The 22789-nt window shown below is 34.5% G+C and overlaps 1 protein-coding gene across 1 annotated transcript; it reads left to right on the top strand.

The window, feature by feature from the left end:
• The first annotated feature begins 1552 nt into the window (after positions 1–1552).
• Positions 1553–14210, top strand: LOC127868649 (F-box/LRR-repeat protein 16-like). The gene is made up of 3 exons (XM_052410582.1): positions 1553–2918; positions 12157–12305; positions 14019–14210. Exons 1-3 carry the CDS (start codon positions 1816–1818, stop codon positions 14165–14167), a joined length of 1401 nt encoding a protein of 466 aa, XP_052266542.1. The 5' UTR covers positions 1553–1815; the 3' UTR covers positions 14168–14210.
• The last annotated feature ends 8579 nt before the right edge of the window (positions 14211–22789 follow it).

Below are 22789 nucleotides of genomic sequence, written 5' to 3'. Positions count from 1 at the left end.
GCATGAAACGCGAACCATCAATAATCAGGGCTGAGTCTCAAATACATGAACACAATACCATATATTCTGAGGTTTGAGAACCATGTGCCTGGAACAAAGACCTTTAAGTCTCAGGGTTGAGACTCAAGTGGCACGAACACTGACCATCCAGTCTGGGACTATAGACTCAAGTACATGGAACCAATGAACTCAAGTGTAAGGTTGTAACAATCGACACTGAAGCGCCTGGACCCAATACCAACACGTTTCAGGGTTGAGATTTACTTACACAAAACGAAGATCTTTAAGTTTCAGGGTTGAGCCTTAACGGCATGGAACAACGACCATCAATTTTCAGTGTTGAAACTCAAGTGCATTGATCGAAGACCATCAATGATCAATATTGAGACTCAAATGCATGGAGGCCATGCCATCAGATCATTGTGCTTAGTCTCTAGTGGACGTCTCCAGTACGAGATTTATGGATACAACCCTTCCCACTGCCTTTACCATCGCAATTCTTGCGTCTGCAATCAGTGTTCGGATAGCAGAATCATCGTTATAAGTGTACGATAACCTTAACAAAAAATAAAAAATAATAAAAAATGATAGTGTTTAACATATATTTTAATTTATGTAAATAAAATAAACACATTTTTAAGAGACGGGTAAGCGCAGACTCTCCGGACAATCTTATTTCGGATGGAACAACAAAATGTCAAATTGTGACTTCCAACATGGGTTTGTGGAGTACACATATTTTATGAAACAGCATGTTGGATTTCCCATTGTTTAAATGTATATGTTCTTGTGATAGGTGCTCAAGCAATCGACCAACATAATTGCCAGCCATGGTACAAGTACGATCGATCATAGTTCTTTTTTTTATATATTGTTTACAACTTGAAATTATTGCAATAAAAAATCTTTTCAATTAGTGTTCAAAATTTGCTAAGGATCACTTTTTATTTTCACATTATCTTTAATTTTGGATGACGTACATTTTAAATTGTAAAATTGCATGTTTTGATATTAGAATGTTTGTTTTTTATTTTATTTTTATGTATTGATTTATCATTGATGCGTCACGCTGGCTGAATCTAGCTATGGGTGAACTATAAATTACACATAATATAACAAATGATCCTTAGCAAATTTTGAGTAGTATATATGGTTCTTAACAGCACAAAATAGTTTACACCCTATTCGACATTTATTATTATTGTCTTATTGTGCAGCAGTATTGGGAAACGGAGAAGAGATTTAAACGCAAATTATGACATATTTTTAAAAATCAATTCCTGCCTTTTTCAATACACAAATAACTTCAAAGCTTTATACCAATACAGTCGTTCGATACCAAGTATATTTGCCTTTTTTAAAGACTTCATTAGCCTATGAACTTGATCGCGCCCGTTTGTTTTTTCCTCGAAGTTTCGTCTGCTTAACAGGAATCTCATAGCGGTGAATGTCAGCTGGAATCGCAAAGTATGGATTTTCCGTGATCCTTTGGAACACTATAGACAGTCTAAATGTGCATTGCTGCTACATATAATGGCGAACACTACGACTTCAGATATCGGCATTCCAGGGTAGGGTTTTCATTGGAAATTCTGTTATTAAGAAAATGGTATCGCTATTTCTGAAACAAACGAATGATTAGTGGAGGTCGGTTTGCAAGCTTTAATCAGAATTTTAATGACTGATGAAGGGTATGTGGAAAAAGGCGAGTGTGCGCTAAGGAATATATTGGGTAGAAATGACAGCGCTTTTAATTGTGCATAGTTATGTGTGATGGTAGCATAGCCTTCTAGTCACATAACGAATAGGCTGATCATGTCGACGATTCGGAAGGCGTATATGGAAATATCGAATGGAATAAGAGGATTAAGATTGCATAGAGAACAAACACAACAGACGACACAAAACGCGTCTATCCAGAAGGACACAAATAAGCAGACGACGAGCAACGGTTCAGCGCTTGGTAATACGCAGACGGCAAGTAGAATGGTGCGGTCACCGAAACCTCTAATCGCGCGCAAAATCCGCAGCTTGTTTGGGAGGTCTCAGCCAACATCCGCCCGGGAATTGTTTCTTGACGAGAGATTTCTATGTAAGTTCTTCATGTTCTTTACTCCAGAAGAAAGAGGCAAGCTTTCTCAGGTATGTAAAACGTGGAAGCACATTGTGTATCAACCCAAGTTCTGGATCAATGTGATACCCGTAATAGCATGCAAAGAACTCAGCAAAAAGGAAGACGTGCGGAAGTGTTTCTACGATAGCCTGCAACAACGAAGTGTGGATGGTGTGTGTTTGTTCGGTGCCACAGACGAGGATATTGCTGATTTTGTAAACCATTTCTCTAATTACAAGAAACAGATACGTTCCATAAGCCTCAGGTGTTCTAACGTTTCTGATACCGGTTTGGAAGTACTGTTCAAAAGGCTTTCGTGTATTTATCGGCTTGAAATTTCAGGATGTAACGAATTGACAGAAACTGGCCTGTGGTCATGTTTAAATCCCAAAATAGTGTCCCTTAGTGTCAGCGACTGTATCAACGTAGCAGACGACACGATCGGGGCGGTTTCGCAGCTCTTACCCTCTCTTTATGAATTCAACCTGCAAGCCTACCACGTAACGGACGCCGCATTGGCTTTCTTCAGTGCAAAACAGAGCTACACCCTGTGCATACTCAGACTGCAGTCGTGCTGGGAAATCACCAACCATGGGATTGTGAATATTGTCCATTCCTTGCCAAACCTGACAGTCCTCAGTTTGTCAGGATGCAGTAAAATTACTGACGACGGCGTGGAGCTGATTGCAGAGAATCTCCGGAAATTGCGTGTCCTGGACCTGTCATGGTGCCCTCGCGTCACGGACGCCGCTCTAGAGTACATTGCATGTGATTTGAACCAGCTGGAGGAGCTCGTCCTCGATAGGTGAGTCATCCATGGTTCAGGTTCATATTTCGGCTCGACAGGGATTCCTGATCGGTAAATGTTGATCGTAAATGTTAATGTTCATTTTCAGAGAAACATCATACAGAGCAATTATGATTTGTTTATATGTTTATACTTTATTTATCGTTATGTTTTATATCTATGTTACTATGTTATTTTCCTACAACACCTCTGTTTTAATTAACGCATAAGTTATATATCTCGTTTCGAAAAGGCTTACTGATTGGTAACTATAGGTTCATCGCTTCTGTTTAAGTTCATTTAAGGAATTATTCGATTATTATGCCTCATATGGCGTATTGGAATTAAATAAACACCTATATATCATGTTCATACAGTCGAAAAGGGAAGTTTTAGCTAAACAGCTATATTAAATATCATTAAAGCGAGATTTTTATGTGTTTTGCCCGTATTGGGTGGACTAATAAAAACATCAACAACGCATAACGCTGTGCAAAAAATCTTACGACATATCCTAAATGTGTAGCTCCATATATAAGCCGATTTGTGCGAAAATGTGCACTAGGATACATCCGAACAGTGTGTAGCTGCAGGTGTATCCATATACACTGATGAGGAGTCATAATGTCCGCTAATCAGATTACGACACCTTGCGTGACTTTACAGCGGACAGGGTAGTTCCTGAACGGAATTCCCATGCTGTACTGGAGCTATCCGGGCATACTATGGCAAAATACCCATTTTTGCACGACGCGGCTCATATGTTTATCCTTTATAAAACAGTAAATGTATAATGGATGCTAAACCCCACTGACGCACAATTTTCTTGGGTATCCTTATAAAGAGACCATATCAATACACAAGGTAGGTTTGCACACTGAAACGCAGACAAAGACCATTGCGAACTTGTATTCTGTAATGTTTGACATTTTAGATTCATTAATGATGAATTAATCAACCTATTCTGAATTAATCAACCTATTCTGTCGTTTGTCATTTCTAAGATGACTATACTCAGTTGTTGACAGTGGCAATGCTTTCAATAAAGTAGCAAGCCAGGTGTGAGTTTCTGAAATTTACCAGATGTGATACGAAATGGCCACGATACAATTCTGGGATGGATGGAAAACAAACCACAAAGTTTTATACAAACCGCATGAATTGGCAAGAAAATGACGAATAATAGGAGATTTTATCCAACAGTATATGCATAAGTATTATTTATCAGTATACACATATTGGCTATTACTGTGTATTTTCTACGTCAGATTATTGTAGTTTTGAAACATTTCAAATTTATACAACTTGGTGGACATGTTGAATTAGATGTAAATGGGCTTTTCATGTCCAACTTATACGAGACGTAAATCTCATACATAACATCGACGTAAACACTGACTAGGCGCGAATTAAAACTCAGAAATCAGAAAGGTAAGAGTGCATTGTAACCTTTGATCAATCGCGTTTACTGCTTGAGAAGAGTGATTTCAATATAAAAAGTTTATGAGTTAAAGCCATTCTCAACATATTATCGCTTCAAGCAAGATCTGATTTTACATGCTATTAAATAAACAGCGAAATCATCTTCTATAAATAACTCCGGTTGTGTAGAAGACAGGATAGTCGGTAGTTATTGTTTTTCCCTGGACTCGACGCGAGATTCCATGAAATGACTAAGCAATCGATTTTCAATAATCATGTTTCCTCCATGGCAAAACAGCATCGTGGGTGATATATATGATTTCTCAGTAGAGTTTTTATCAATGACGACGAGGGTTACATTGTTCTTGATAATTGATTACTTGAAAATATCCCCATTTGGTATTTCATAGTACTGTTTATTGCCATTAAGTCACATCACGATGTCGGTTTAGGGTTAAGACTTTACTTACTACTATCATGAGGATTTTGATAAGTTTAACCCATTTATGCCTAGTGGACTCTCCCATCCTTCGAAATTGGATCAATTTATTTCCAAAATTAGGGATGTCAAGTATACTTATTTCTATATTTAGAATATTTCTTACAGAAATTCCTTTAGGCAAACAGCGCAGACCCTGATGAGACGCCGTATCATGCGGCGTCTCATCTGGGTCTACGCTGTTTGCCAAGGCCTTTTTTCTAGACGCTTGGCATAAATGGGTTAAATATAAAAGCAACAGGATTCGATGTTCAATTGCAGTCGATATATAACACAATCCCGGACTATCGGTATTGTTTTATGCGCACGGTGTCTGCATATCTCTGAAAATATGAACCGATATTGAATCAAAATGCATGAAAGAACACATAAACACGCTTATAAAAATTGGTCCACCATTAAGTCTGATCAATGTGTCTAAAACCACAGGTGGTTAGCGTGTGGCTATGCTATTAATTAGTGAAAACATCATTTTGAATGATAAATAATCATATTATAACAAAAAATTAACTTTTCTGAAAAAAAAATTTTCACTATCAAATATATATATAACCACAGGTGGTTAGCGTGTGGCTATGATATTAATTAGTGAAAACATCATTTTGAATGATAAATAATCATATTATAACGAAAAATTAACTTTTCTGAAAAACAATATTTCACTATCAAATATATATATAACAAGGTATGCAACTCAAAATCAGCCCAAAACGGGGTGCATCGCTTTGAACAGCCATATCTTCATCAATTTAGCAGCGATTTTAACGATCTCGGTCTTATTCAACGCAGAAATGAATTTCCTTTCTGGAAATGTATATGTCTTGCAATATTTTTACAAATGCTGGGTCAACTTTTAAGAAATAACACGATACACAACACGCATAACCCAGTTGACAGTGATCATGCTGTCTTTAAGACTGAAATCTTCACGGAGTAAAGGGCAACTTCCCTACAAAGTTCATGTAGTTCGATACCATAATTCAATAAAACGTATGAAAAAACATTATTACCGTTCTTGTCGTTACATTCTGCATCAAGACTTACTGTCCAGCGCCGTTTGAAACCTTTGTTTACATACATTTCAACTAACTGACATTTTAAACATACGAGTGATTTCATTGGTCCAATGCGGAGGTGTGTCTTTACAACTGGAGATTTCATTCATAAAGAATACATGATCACTGTCAACTGGGTCATGCGTGTTGTGTATCGTGTTATTTCTTAAAAGTTGACCCAGCATTTGTAAAAATATTGCAAGACATATACATTTCCAGAAAGGAAATTCATTTCTGCGTTGAATAAGACCGAGATCGTGAAAATCGCTGCACAATTGATGAAGATATGGCTGTTCAAAGCGATGCACCCCGTTTTGGGGTGATTTTGAGTTGCATACCTTGTTATATATATATTTGATAGTGAAATATTTTTTTTCAGAAAAGTTAATTTTTCGTTATAATATGATTATTTATCATTCAAAATGATGTTTTCACTAATTAATATCATAGCCACACGCCAACCACCTGTGTATATAACAAGGTATGCAACTCAAAATCAGCCCAAAACGGGGTGCATCGCTTTGAACAGCCATATCTTCATCAATTTTGCAGCGATTTTCACGATCTCGGTCTTATTCAACGCAGAAATGAATTTCCTTTCTGGAAATGTATATGTCTTGCAATATTTTTACAAATGCTGGGTCAACTTTTAAGAAATAACACGATACACAACACGCATGACCCAGTTGACAGTGATCATGTATTCTTTATGAATGAAATCTCCAGTTGTAAAGACACACCTCCGCATTGGACCAATGAAATCACTCGTATGTTTAAAATGTCAGTTAGTTGAAATGTATGTAAACAAAGGTTTCAAACGGCGCTGGACAGTTAGTCTTGATGCAGAATGTTACGACAAGAACGGTAATAATGTTTTTTCATACGTTTTATTGAATTATGGTATCGAACTACATGAACTTTATAGGGAAGTTGCCCTTTACTCCGTGAAGATTTCAGTCTTAAAGACAGCATGATCACTGTCAACTGGGTCATGCGTGTTGTGTATCGTGTTATTTCTTAAAAGTTGACCCAGCATTTGTAAAAATATTGCAAGACATATTCATTTCCAGAAAGGAAATTCATTTCTGCGTTGAATAAGACCAAAATCGTGAAAATCGCTGCAAAATTGATAAAGATATGGCTGTTCAAAGCGATGCACCCCGTTTTGGGCTGATTTTGAGTTGCATACCTTGTTATATATATATTTGATAGTGAAATATTTTTTTTCAGAAAAGTTAATTTTTCGTTATAATATGATTATTTATCATTCAAAATGATGTTTTCACTAATTAATATCATAGCCACACGCTAACCACCTGTGTCTAAAACCAGTCTGGAACTATCCAATACACTGACTTACCCATCCCGCACCCTACACTGCCTATTTATTGGAAGTGCTTTAGGCTTCTTTTCAAAGATTTTCGTGTGTGTGTTTCAGTAAAAGTCTTTAATATCATACAGTATTATTTGGAATAGTTATATTAGCAAGAAAAGCGTTAAATATAAAAGTTTGCATTATTTGGAAATCGAAACCGCGAACTTTAGGAGCAAAATCTAATGCACCACTGCGGTATATTAGAAATACGTGAACGCCCTGTCAAATAATCCTTTTTGATTACCCATTGACAATTTCCTTGAAACAATCCGATATGTTTAACATTTTCTAACTCAGGAATAACATGTTTTCTTGTTTGAATATAATGCATATGTCATATTACATGAGTATTTTTATTTTTTTATTTTGCCAAACAGTGAATAAGTCCCTTTAATTGTCTATAATCTTATTTTTTCTTGACGGTCACACTAATTGATCGTAGCAAGAACACCACTAGGGCATTTATAGACTTAATACCAAAAACATATTTGTATCGGCATTTCATGATTACTTTCGTAGCTATTAATGCTATTCTATAATTAGATTTTGTGTGTATTTATCTCGGAGCTGAATACTTCATAATCTGCCGTTTACAATATGTTGCTATCCCCAACTAACCATCGGCAATGTATTATTCATGGATACGTTCTACACAATCTAATTATAAGCCCTGTTGCATCGATTCGTGCCTGTCAAAACTTATCTAACATTAGCCTTCCGAAACTTCGTCGAAGACATGATTTAAACATGCTACCGACTACTTAATAAAATGAATATCATGCAAAATAACCACTCTATGTTTCCGGTTGCTCTTTAAATAACTTGCCGTTTCCATTTTTGTTATATATGTATTGATTTGCGTTTAAATATCTATGAATCTGACCATATTCAGTATAAATTCAATAAAATATCATTATATGCCAATTTAATTTACAGAAAATGGGAGTGTCAAGTTTGACATTCATTAAGGTAGCTTGTCTTGTTCAAATGGCACACATGTTAAAATCTCGATCAAATTCATTTTAATTACAGGGGATACTTAACATTCTTAATGCACGTTCTAGGTCGTGCGTGTTCATGATAGAATACGTCCACGCCCTAATCGTAAGATTTTTGCAGTACAGCCTATACAGGTATGCTGACATATAAATATTTCCTTTAGTTGATCAAAAAGTATCGCCCAAATGACGCAGGAGCAGCTTTGTATTGCGTCCATATATCTAGACTAAACCGTGTTCAGGAAGTTATTACTTTGGTAAATTAATTGAACCTCCGCTAGGCAAGTACATTACGTTGCTAAGACGTCGTACGCAATTATGGATCAGAGGATATTGCAAGCACAATTGCTGGTTATTTAAGTCTTAAGACATACAACATGTATTGATTTTAATGTCATACTCTTGAACTGTCTCTATCATAATAATATATAAGAAGCTCACGTGTTTTATTTAATCAAAAGACAATTTGTCAATACTAACAATAAATTGCATAATAAATTATACATTATATGTATACCATATATATACCATATAAAAGTGTAAAAGCGTTTGAGCTTTATTCAAGAGGTATGGAAGGCTCGCTCGACCTGACCTTTTACCAATAATAACATGTATTGAAAACTTTATAAATATTGGAAGACACAAAATAGACGTATAACGCCAACATAGATATAAAAATGACCTGGTATAACTCAAAGGTCATTAAAAAGTATTTTTGGCATATATCATCATGTCACCAGTTATCTTTAAAGTACAACGATAAATAACGATATTGATGTAATGCGATAGTTTGACTGAAGTTTCTGTTTCCATTAATACCACTGAATGACGTTTCTGTCAGTATAAAATTAATTCGGCGGTGAACGTAAATATCCAAACACACGCTCTATTAAAAGCTCTTTCAGTGTAAATTAAAACGGTGGCGTGCGTAAAAAATGCAAAAAATATACATAGCCTAAGCATGGTTTATTCTTAACGGTCAATAATAGAGTCTATAAACTAACTATTTTTTATTACCACATATGTATATTGAACGCTTCGCTAGTTTATTGAAAATAGCAAACGATGAAATCCAGACACGCTATCACGAGAGAAATTCTTGTTGTTATCCGCTACTTTTGTTACAGAACACCAAATAAAACATCAAAACTGGGATCACGAGATACCATGTATACATGATTAAACACGTAATTGATGAACAACAAGTTGAAGGCGTCAACTTTGTTTCAGAAAGTGATTTTTGACTTGACTGGAAGTCAGTCATTTTATCTAGCATTAATAACAGGTAGTTAATATTGTTTCTTATTGGCATTACATATGTAGCTTGCCATCGCTGATTGTTAAAAGACTAATATCATTGTTTAAAAAATATATTTGTTAGTTAAATTAAAGTGATATTTAACATTGTAAATGTTGCACGTACCAAATCATGCGTGCAAATTTTACATACTTCCAAATTGTTCATCATTATTGCTTGAACACAAGGCGAATTGAACTCATCAAATATCTGATTAAATGGTTTTCGGTTATTTCTGTGTCGTTGAGTAAGAGTTGGTTGCTAATACTATCTTCATTTCATATGCGCTGGTGCAATTCTAGTTAATATTACATAGTAAAATAGAAGAATATAATCCGTAAATTGTTATTCAATGTTTAGAATTTGAAAGAAAGCATGCGCATTTCAAATACCCATCAAGTAATGGGCCCATTTCATATCTCTGTGAAACAAAATGAATATTTACATCTTAATACAATGAACAAATTCTATAGAACCGCTCTCCCCGCCCTGGTTAAAAATACACAGAGATTCACGGTTTCAATCTGTGTTTGCAAAGCCGCCCGCCAGTCTCCGCGCAGAGATTTGCCTGGAACCAGCCTAGCTGGATGAAATTCCTGCCTTCATAATCAACCACGTGATGATAACCGAGCCACGAGCTACACTAATTTTACTAATTGTTATTTTTACTTTTTTTATATAGATTTTTTAACATGAACCTAAAAAATAAATCCTTCCAAATCTGTGAAATTTTATTCAAAGTTAATGTAATGGATACTCGTCAATTGTTGAGTTATTATTTTGTGTTTATAATCGTGTATGATAAAAAATGTGTTAATGATGTATGTCTGTCATTTTCTTGTCGAAATGAACATTTGCCAAAAAGTCTTTCACGGCACACGCACTAGAGCAGCACACAAGCAGTCGACTAACACACTTAGCGTCGAAGTTTGACAAATAATGACATGATTCACGATGCAATGAAACACGAAACTAAGTACCAACGACAACTTTGAATTGATTTATATAAATAATATATGCAAGAAAAGCATAAGAGTTATAGCGTGATATAGTATAATATTCAGATCCTTGATAAAAATTCAGGCAGGAGCGTTAACCATTTGACTGCACGTGCTTGTAGTCACACACTGTTGTTGGTTTTTTATTATGCCCCAAGATCGAAAGATAGGGTGTATATTGTTTTTGGCCTGTCTGTCTGTCTGTCATTTATTCATTCATTCATTGTATGTGTGTGTCCCAAAACTTTAACCGTCGTTAACGTTTTGTCATAACTCTTTGAATATTGAAGATAGCAACTTGATATTCGACAGGCATGTGTATCTCATGAAGCTGCACATTTTGAGTGGTGAAATGTCAAGGTCATTTTTCAAGGTCTAAAGTAAAAAAAATACAATCCAAGGGAAGTAAAAAGCTTTAAAGGGGAGATAATTCCTAAACCTGCCAAATGATATATTGAAATTTGATTTCACAGCGGCACGATAGGGTGCATTGTGTTTGTGACAAACACATCTCTTGCTTTACCTAGATTACTGTTCCATTTTTTTTACATAAACCTATCACATATGGTTTACTTTCTATATTTTTGTAAACTTATTGCTATTTATCAAATTTAAACAGGACCTGGTTAGATTAATTATGTTTCTTGTTCTGGTCAATTGTAAACGTATGAACGCTTTCGAAAACAGTAGTTTTTTTTATTATCATTTCAGCATGTGACATCAAGGTACATGTATCCTCCCCTTAATATTTCAAAGTAAAAAAAAATATGCAAAAAACTTATTGAATAAAGTGTTAGAGCCTTTATAGTATTGTTTGCTATTTATGTAATCTATCGGAAATGCGATATTGAGTGTACCGTCGTATTTTGTGAAAAAATGAAACACATGGCGTGTTGATATACATAAATAAGGAAGTAGTATGTGCAATAAAAACAATACGTCTTGAATAATTTAAAACTAAATTATTAATTTAAGAATAAATTTACAATAGCAACAATTTTTCTAGCAATATCCAAAAGATGCATACCATATCCTTGCAACGTTATAAACATTATCATTTAAGTTGCCAAAGTAATTACCAATGTGTTTTAGTGCGATTTCTCTTTAATGAGTCTAGGTATTTTAATAAAGGGAAATTTGAAAGTTAAAATGTCGGGTCGGTGTTTCTCAAATGAAAAAGAAATACAACCTTTAAATTTGGATAACTCAACAAGTACATAACATCGTGCCATAAAAATTGGTATACACATTTATCAATAAGCATTCTGTATGTTTGTCTGTCAATGGCTTCCTCCACAAGAAATGAAATAACTAGAACAGTACATATAATATAAGCGGATCCTCAAATGTATAAGTAGTTACTTTTATACATTGACCATAGTTTATTATCGAAATGTTCCGATTGAATATGAACGCCGTTAAACATACCACAACCAGATTTACAGCCGTGTGTTGTTATGAAGATTGTAATGTGTTCACATGGCTTTGTAACATACTAAACATATACTAGTGTTGTTTATGTCGTAGAACTACAGGTTTATTATACACATATGTTGCAAATGTATTCATATATGTATCTTCTTTAATGCAATGAGTACCTTTCTCTTCGCAGATGTTCTCACGTTTCTGACATCGGCATCGGGTACCTGTCGACGATGACATCACTTGTCAAGCTGTTTCTGCGATGGTGCACTCAAATCAGGGATTTCGGATTGCAACACATGTACTCTATGAGAAATCTGCGAGTGCTGTCTTTAGCAGGTAAAACTAAGCCTCATATACATTGATTTTCAACTGCATTTGCGAACGATATAACTTCACTTATAATATTTAATATTATAATATTTAAAATATAGAAATAAATATACATGTATGTGCGATGACTATAGATTATACGGATGGTGACTTAAGATATCACGTGATATCAGAAAAGTCTCAATGGCGGAAGAAAAGGCGAGGCTTTACGAAAAATTCAACAACGATCTTTTCTATTAATTGCGTCTCTTTTTTTGTAAAAAATTATTTAAACATCGTTGTGAACAAGTATAGTAATCCACGCGTATATTGACATCTAGAGTCCGTGAGTAAACAAACCGAAAATATTTATCGACTGACAGTGCAGCACAGTAGGCTTATGCAAATGAGCCTGAACGATGGTTAATATTGAACATTACACAAACAAACTAGTTCAAGATAAAATAAGGAACTATAAGATAACACAAATATCAGCAGTCAACATACAATGTGACACTTGGTGTGTGATTGAACATACACATTAGGGCATTTATTGATTTATACAGATATAGCAGACTGCAGTCTGCGGTTGGAATCTAATATGGGAAATGTTAACATTCAACAATAGTTAATAAATGCTAATGCATAAGTTTTGTTCAACAATGTGTTAAACCGATGCAAACACAGCAACATAAAATTCTAAACGGATTGTTTATTATTTGCTTATTTTCCTAACCAATCTGTTGCAGTCTTCCCTCGTTCATGAACTTCATCAAGTATATTTAAAGTCCCCGTTCGCGGAATAGATCGTTGTTTTGCATTTACATTTTGTGTAAATCGTATAGCGAGAAATAAACTTTACATTAATTCATTGAAATATATTTTTATCGAGGTTGACATCGAAAACCTGGTCAAAATCGGTTTTGAATCGATAAAATAATATATAAATGATCATAAATACATGCAATAGGCGAAAATCATTGCAGCGTCGCGAGTTAAGCAAATAATATCTATATTAAGCTTTCCCTAAACATTATTAGCATATGGAAGATAAATACACAGATTTAACAAAAAAGAAGCGCTGCAACTTAGTTTTCGTCTGTAACAGATGTATTTGCATTTGTTCTTACCTTCTCTCCGCTAAATTTGCCCGTATCTGCAATTTTGTTTGTTTAGGTTTGAATTAACGTGTCGAATCATGAATATTAATTAGGTCGTTTTCGTACTTTACCGTTCTCGACTCCAAAATAGCAATCGCTATATGTTGTTTTTTTCAACCGATTTCAACGGGATTTTCAGTGATATCCTCAGTAAAAACACGTTTTCTTACGATTCTATCCATATATATCTCCGCGAACGGGGACTTAAATGTCATTCATACTCAACTATTTCCAAGAACTGAGCTTGACTAAGGAATACAAGTAATCAAACAGAAATATGAGCAACAAAAACAACATGTAATCGATAAGATATCACTAGTTTAATTTGTTCAGATACCGTTATACGTGGTAAGGAATAAATATAGCTAGTGCAGGCTAATATATTTCTTAATACTGGAATTCATGTCAGTTTAAGTCGGATGTTAGGACGGATGTTTTCTTGGAGTATGTGGTTACCTAAAGCAGATAACGAAACTCAGAAAGCACATTCCAGATGGGTCTTAAGGTATAATACTATTAAATCATAATCATTTGTGATGATCGTTAACCGAAATCGATCTTTTATTTTTAATGTTTGCAGGTTGCGCCCTGGTGTCCGGTCAAGGTCTCTGCGGCCTGACGCAGCTACGACACCTCGAGGAGCTGGAGCTGACCAACTGCCCGAGTGCAACGTGCGAAGTGTGCCTCTACCTGAAGGAGAACATGCCACGATGCATGATACTGGACTGAAGCGATTAAATTAGCATTGTTCTGAGAAAACTGGGCTTAATGCATGTGCGTAAAGTGTCGTCCCAGATTAGCCTGTTCAGTCAGGGACGACACTTTCTGCTTTAATGGTATTTTTCGTTTAAAGGAAGTTTCTTTTAACCGAAAATCTAGTTTAAGCGGAAAGTGTCGTCCCCGATTAGCCTATGCGGACTGCACAGTCTAATCTGGGATGGCACTTTACACACATGCATTTTGCCCAGTTTTTTTCAGAACACCACTCAAATGAAAAAGCTTGACACAAACTAAAATATTACATGGATACATTTAAGAGTTTAAGATACATTCGAAAACATAAAGTTAGCACATTTGAAAACAGTGACGTTAAAATATCGACCGCTTTACAACGTTTGTCCAGTATAGGTCTGCGTATACGTACACCTCAAAAAGAAACATATAAAGGGCTTGATGCATGAGCGTTAAGTATCATACCAGATTACCCTGTACAGTCTACAGGGACAACAATTTCATATTTAGTAGATTTTTTGTTAACAGGAGGTACCATAAAAACGAAAATTATGTGTACTCGGAACGTGTCATCCCTGATTATCTGTTGCGGATTGTACAGGCTGATCCGGGACGACACTTTGCCCATTTGAATTAAGCCCAGTTTGCTAAGAACAAGGCTCATATACAGGTATAGTATGCAACTATTTTACCATAATATTTAAGGGAAATACTGTTGTTACTGTGAACGATGAAATATTGCTGACGTCTGCATTATGTTTAGTGTTCTGTCTGACCAAAGAGTATAATATTAATGCAGAAATTCCCATATATATTCGTCTGTTGTATTCGTATGAAACATGAACACAGTGCATATTGTCGCAAATCAATAGAGTATGCCCAGTTGGATAACATGCGTAGGAGAAAATAAATGTAATCTAGCCTTGTTTTGGACAACCATATGGGATTGCCACTGTGCAAAACCGCATTTCAGAAGATTAAACACTAGACAAGCATGTTAATCGATTATGACCAGCAAAAAACGTATTGAGAGCGTTGAAATTTGGCCTCTAGTATAACTTATTTTTTTTGGAAGTAGTTAAGAACTAATATGTTTAATTATTTTTCGATTTTACATATTTTGTGTGTGATCAAATGTTACATTAAGAGCCAAACACGTTTAAATCCTATAGCGAATGGAGACACGCTATAAAAACAAATGAGCCGTGCTCTGTGAAAAGGCTGTTTAACGCATGTACGCAAAGTGTCGTTCCGGATTAGCCTGTGCAGTCCGCACAGGCTAATCGGGGACGACACTTTCCGACTAAACCTGATTTTTGCTAAGAAGAGACTTTCTTTGAACAATAAATATCATAAAAGCGGAAAGGGTCGTCCCTGATTAGCCTGTGCGGACTACACAGGCTAATCTGGGACGACACTTTCCGCACATGATTTAAACCTCCTTTTCACAGAACACGGCTCAAATGAATTGTAACGGAAATATGTAGACTTGTATTCTTCTTTTCGCAAATTAACAGCAATCATGGGCAACCAAAACAAAATACAGATATTATAATTATTATTCATGCTACATGTATCTGATTTCTCCTTATTTCTGAAAACAAATGTTGTATATATTCTGGTAAACATTCCGCCAAAATATCTGAGAAAATATTAAAGAGCTTTGAAATATGTGATTTGTACATTGTGTGAAGTTTATTAAGGAGCTTGTACATTTTGTATTTGTATGTTGTTATAAATAGTAATATGCTGATGTGAATTTTCGATGGTTTTTATATTAAAATCTAATTGCTGTAATTGTTTTATGTTTTACCATTCACGATAATAGCATCACAATGTGCATATAATTTGCGAAAACAATTATTCTTTCCATTAGCACTTTCGACAAGAAAGATCGTCTTAATTACGAGTTTAAAATATATTAATCGGTAAAGTTAAATGTAAGCGAAGGACAATTAAAACAAATCCAGTGCCAAACATCAAAATATATCATGTATCCATAACTTATGTTAAGACAATATCAAGAATTTTGAATCGCAACTTCGCAAAGCAACTTTTAAGGTTAAATACGATTTCCGCAGCTAACTAACTTTCTTCAATACGAACCATGCAATGACAACACGGCCGAGCAATCATTACCCGATTGCTTTTTGATTAGTTTTGTTTTTTACATTTTGGATAGTACGCTTTGTCCATTAAAGAGTTAGTGTAATTTAATTTTAGATACTTCTTTGTATTTTCCTAGTACATAGCATATAATACTAAATACGTTTTAAGAATATGTACTTCCTTCGAATAATCTAAAATGGTAGCAAACATACATCATTCGTTTCATCTCTGTTTTACAATGAAATGTTGTATTCTCTTCGAATCTGACACTTACTTGAAAAGACAAAATAATAGGTTGAGCTACCGGAATTGAAATAAACGACTCGAGGGTATAAATTGAACAACGACTTTGATTAATGGATGCACCTGACAGTCTTTTGCGAAAGTAATTCATTTATACGTCACGGTAGTGAAGAATTGTAACATGAACTCTGTCTAGATATTTTAAATATTAGGGCTGTAAAACATTTCCCCAAATGCCAATACTGTGGCGTAAAACTATTGGCTGGCAATACACGGTAAATATCCAATTATCCAGCACTGTTTTAAATCTTAATAATTTATTATATTTTGAATGCAAACCTCTATTATGATATCTTCAATGTATGTACAACAGTGTAAAGGTGGTATACCTACATACAAGTTGTCGACAGTCGTCAACTGGACTATGACTATCACGTCTTATGAATATTTGTCTTTGAGAAAATCAGTTTAATAAATATCGCATTGTCGTCATCGTATTGTTTTACTGTCGTCATCGTAATATCGCATTGCCGAATTGTCGCCCTCTTGATTTTAATGTGTAACCACAATGGCCCTAACGGTATTCCTTACTCTCCTATTTGCAAACTATACACTGTTAAATCATAACCTATATCTCATTATTTTTGTTTCAGGTCAACATGTTTGCCTTCGCTTGCTTTTACTGTCCCAAGAAGTTGATATCATTGAAAGTAACTGTCAAACACATTAACAAATGTCACAAAAACGACACAATACGTTACAAGCAGCTGGAACTTGATAGTGCTACCGGATTATTCGGTTATCGGACTCAAACATATGAAGGGGTTACTCCATCTACCCATGCAATTGTAATCATAGACGATAAATTAGTAACCGAAAGAAGACTCAACACAACGCAAAAATCGAATGAAAACGGTGCTGGTGGAATATGTACTTAATATTCAATACGATATATACAGTTTATCCATGACGTGAAACTTTTAATGACTTGCAAAGTAAAACACATACTAGGACGTCATTTAATGAGTATAGCGATAAAAGACCATAGCTTTATAATTTAAATGCAATCTTGACGATTTCTCTCAATATACGTTATACTCTCTAATGGAAAGTACGCCTTAGTTTTAATGTTATAATTGGCTGAAATCTGGCTTAATATATTCCTTCAAGGATTTGGGGCTTCATCAGATGAAAAATGCGTGTTATCTATACAAATACACATAAGAAGGAGACGTGGATTGGGTTTTGAAAATAAATGTTACATTTTGCATATATCAATACCAAAAAGAACGAAAAGAAACAAACATTTACACGCGTGTATTGTCGGAGATGTTTTCAAAGCTGTCAACTTGAAGTCATGTATAATAGATCCCAATTAAGTTCACATTTATGAAAGTCTACCGCCCATAATTGGAACTATAGGCACAAAATAGTATTATAAATGTTGAGTTTGCCTACCGGACGTATATTTTTACTTGTATGAATCAATTGCTTTACATTTACAATGATTTTCAAACAATAAAAAAAGATACAAATAAGCTGGAAATTAACTTAGCTTCAGAGCGGATATCATTATAAAACCTCAAAGTTCAATGAAAATGATCTACAATGCGTCAGAGTGGGCATAAATCAGCTGTAATAGTGAGCTTTTAAGTTTATAAATGAACTTCACACATGTAATATCTCGACATCTTTGTACAGTACCATGTCATATCATTTTTTCATCAACACGTTGTATGTAAAGTCGAATTTTTCCACCAATACGAACCTTTTTAAGAAACACTTGCGGATATGTTACTCGGGGACATTGGTTAATATAATTGTCGGTGAAAAACCTTTTTCACTTGCATACCTTTAACGAAATTTGTAAATAAAAAGCTAAATATGGGACAAATCCCTGCATCGTCGACTTTAAATAGCCATATCTCAATATATCCTGAATATTAATAACCAGGATTTTTCTAACATACATGGTAATGCCTCCTTCGCATGCACCAAAATATATTAAAAAAAAAAATGCCTTTAAACAATTATAGAACTGGATTTACTTACCCTACCGAAATTCTTTGAAATATATCGGCTACATCTCCTAGCATGTCCAACTTCTCACAGCATGTCGGGTTTCCGGGGGTGAATATTGAATTAATGATTCGTGTTGTATGTTATCGATCAGCTTTGTGAATCTCAAAATGAGATTTTGAGTTGTCAGTTTATAATGTTAGCGATGATATTTCCAATGAATATAATATCGCAGACTGAAATTATATTTTTTACACTGTTTTTATTTCCTGCAATGCTAAAAAATCGAAAAATGGAAAAAACAGTAACAGCGAATATAATCTTAACTGAATTTGTTCCTTTGCTTTTTTGTTTGATAGTTATATAATTCATTCCATGACAATTCGGAGGAAATCAAATCAATTTTCACTGGCGCATATATAAGTTATCGTATGCCTTATTCCATAACGGTTGACTGAAAGAAAAACGATATTTCTGCTTGGGACTCAAGTGTGAATTTATGTCACTGATCAGGTCATTGAGCTTATATTATTGAAAATTTCAAGAGTATAGTTAGTTAGTACAGAGTGCGTGTGGGACATAAAAGTATTACATTTATTATTGCCATATGCCCATATTTGTTCTCTATAGTTCCTAACAAAAAAACAATTTGAGTATGCTTGGGAAGAAAACCTCAGAGAAAACGCTTAAACAATAACATCAAACGCAGTCATTAACTAAATTTGATGATATAACGATTTGATGGCAACGTAACGATTGTCTTATGAAAACACTCGAAGTAAATAAAATCAACACATGCCACAATCGGGAGAGAACATTGAATCTTTATATATAATTAACATGCAAAACAGCCGAGTTGAATTACTGAACGCAGATCAAGCTGGTAAAACTTTAATAAACCATTGCATGACAGCTCATACATAGGCATTCAAACTGTAAACATTAGTTAATTTCTGTCGTTTTTGCTGAAACTCTATTTGTGATCGAAAACGGGAATGATTTATTTCGACAATGGCGCACTGGTCAAGGTAGCTGTTTTTGCAACGTTACCGACCAATTAGGGATATTTAATTGCAATATCATTGCACGTATTACAATACACTTTATTTTTTTTATGCAGTTTTGAGACTGGTTGATATTTGGCGGCGAACATATACTTGAAAATAATCATCATTCACTAAAAATACAAAATAATAAAAGTGATCTATGAAGAGTAACAACCGCTCAACTTCTATGCTAGACGACGTGGTAATGTTTAGTACTTAGGTTTATAAATGAAATGACAGAATTTGTGACTGTGTTATTATAATGACTTTTTCTCACGAAAGAATTGCTTATCCCTGCTGAATGTGCATCGGTCTTTATGTATTTATTCTATAATTAAGTTATTTTCGTCTCATTTAATGCGTAGATATCCATATACGGCAGACGTATACAGTCTTTATATGTAGCAGATATCACGCAACTCATGATTATAATAAGAGTTCAGCTATAACAGCTATTGTGTTTTCATTTGCACACTTTTCTGTGCGTTTATTTTCTTCCAAAAAAAAGAAGATTTTTTTTTAACATTGTGTACATGTTGCTGTCATGACTCTGTGTGAAAATGACATACGTTCTCCGAGTTTATATCCCTAACAAAGGTTTGTGGGTCATGGTCTGTAAGCATTTTAGTACTTAGAAACCACTCTGCAACTGTTGTCCGATTCACATTGACTTTTTACAATTAATATTTAACAGATGCAGTACTCCATGACAAAAGCGTTGCGTTGATCAGGTTCGGTAATAACATTCTCAACAGTAAAGCTCACAATTGAGAAAAGAAGATCCAGTGATGTCATTTCTCTTCCTTATGGCAATCCTTTTTAATTTTTAATGTATGCAGAACTTTCATTACCAGTTGCGCAATGTATCGATACCATTGGTTAACTAAAGAACGCATATTCGAGGTATAAACTAGTTGATGTCAACAGGATTTTGCAACCTTAGTTCGTGAAATGACGAGATAAACAATGTCACCTTACTAAGTGTTTTTTCCGACCATTTCCACAATTACAATGCCATTTTGGAAATTCGGTTAAGCTCGAATCTATGTGCTGTAATCGAATGTTGTCGTGCATTCCAATGGTCCTCAATTGTGTTTGTTGTCTGAATTTTAAAAAGTATTCGGTTTCCGTATTGAAAACTGTATTGCATATGGCCTCCTTAAAATGTATTAGTCGTGGAAATCCTAACTGACACACGTTAAGATTACGCATGTGCACTTGTAAAATAATAATTTATTTTACATGCCCATATTAATAAGAATATGAAGGTAAATTTTAACATAAATAAGTTCAAACGACGTAAACTGTCAAACAAACGATGAAACACTATATTAACTCCTGTTTACGGAGTGCATACAAATAATGTAAAGCAGAAGTCCACATATATTTTGTTTCCATGTACATAAGCAAGAACGAGAGCAAAAGACACAAAGTTATTATGCATTTCTTTTATTCGTTTTATTGTGTGTCAGGGTAAAACACTATCCATTCAGTTGTCTTAAGTTACTTAAAATATAAAAAGATTTGTCTATAAGAAGGCTTTTCGTTTGATATGATAAAGAACACAACAAGTATATGAGTGCTATTTCGACCTTTATGTAGTGTTCTAATTATTGGATTATTAAAATAGACTGGTTAAACGTCAACTCGTTATCGTGTAATACTTTCTAATTGAGCAAATGTATTGACCCATGCGTTAAAATTGATTTGTATCACTGCGGATGCAATCAATTTTTTTTATGAAAGACACTTTTTATGAAAGCCCTGGTATTACTCAGCTATGGAATTTGAAATTATGTTGTAGCGATATTATCAAACATACCAACATCTTGAAAACACAACGATTAATAACGCCTCTGCTTTATTTTAATTAATACCGTCACATGGCATTACTTTCAATGTATACAACAGCGTTGGCCTTCGTGAACACTCAACCAGGTAATGGCTAAACACGTGGAATAATCATGATTTATTTTGTGTGTTAAAAGTGTTCTCTAGAAACGAATTTTTTTTTTATGAACTCGATCATAGATATATTTGTTTATCGGACTGCCTTAAAACAAAATAAATATTTACACATTTGATGATATGAAACAAATCTTTATGTACCACTATTTTCCTCATCCTGATTAATCATACAAGAAATGTTATTGACATATGCTTTCAACTTGTGTTTTCCCAGGCTCCCGCATCAAACACTTAAAGATATAAACACTTTAAATGTTTTCTGGAACGTCATATGCATTGATATTCCATGCTGTTTTACTTCTCAGCATGTTCGTTATTTTTCTACTCAGTTGCATTGATTTAAGCCCGTCCATTGTTCACATATAACATATAACATTCTGTTTTGTTTTAGATTCTGCTATAATTATGAGTGTTTTTAGAAAACAAACATTTTATTATCTCATCGTATAGTAATAATATGGAAAACAAACACATCATGTATTCCAGTTTAACCGCGCAAACTCTTTTCTTATACACGAGGGTACAAACGGTCTTTTAATCATCCAAAAACAGTACTCACTCAATAAATAAACTGAATATAATTTTTTCCTTCAGCACGCTTGTCCTCTGCCATTCCAACATAAATAAGAAAACAACAACACAAACATTCGTGATATAAATGGAAAACCACTTCTAAAATTAATAAAATGGCACTTCACGCGTTTGAAGAACTCAAGGATGTCTGTTAAGTATTTAATTGCTGACCGACCTACAACCGGAACCACTAATCAAAAGTAGTTTTTCCGAGACAATGAAATTACTGTCAAATAGAGTAAGCCTTTCAAGAAGTTGCTGTCAGATACGCCTGGTTTCTGTAGGTAAGGTTAACGAGAAACTATTGACAGTATGAGGTGACAGTAAGTGATATCCTCGTTTTCTTTAAAAAGTTGGTTACACAGCAAGGTCTCGGCGATCTGCAGTTTTTTTAAGGATCGCATTTGTGAATCATTTTGCACACACGATGGTTGAGACACAATCACCAGTTGCCAGCAAACTTTACAGTCGTGCAGATAAACATTAAAAGGAAATGATTTTTTCTGAGAAAATGATGCGTCAGTCAACTGACAATGTTTTGGATTTGTTGCAGGCATTTTAAATGGTTGCTGATTTGGAAGCAATTTTACTATCGAATCTTGATTTTAACATATATCATCCACATGAATATGAATGTTATGTTCCGTATCGTTCATTTTAT

This window comes from Dreissena polymorpha, chromosome 2 (genome assembly GCF_020536995.1).
Source record: "Dreissena polymorpha isolate Duluth1 chromosome 2, UMN_Dpol_1.0, whole genome shotgun sequence".
Lineage (NCBI taxonomy): Eukaryota > Metazoa > Mollusca > Bivalvia > Myida > Dreissenidae > Dreissena > Dreissena polymorpha.
The sequence above is the reverse complement of the archived record's forward strand: the minus strand, read 5'-3'. Positions and strand labels throughout refer to the sequence as shown.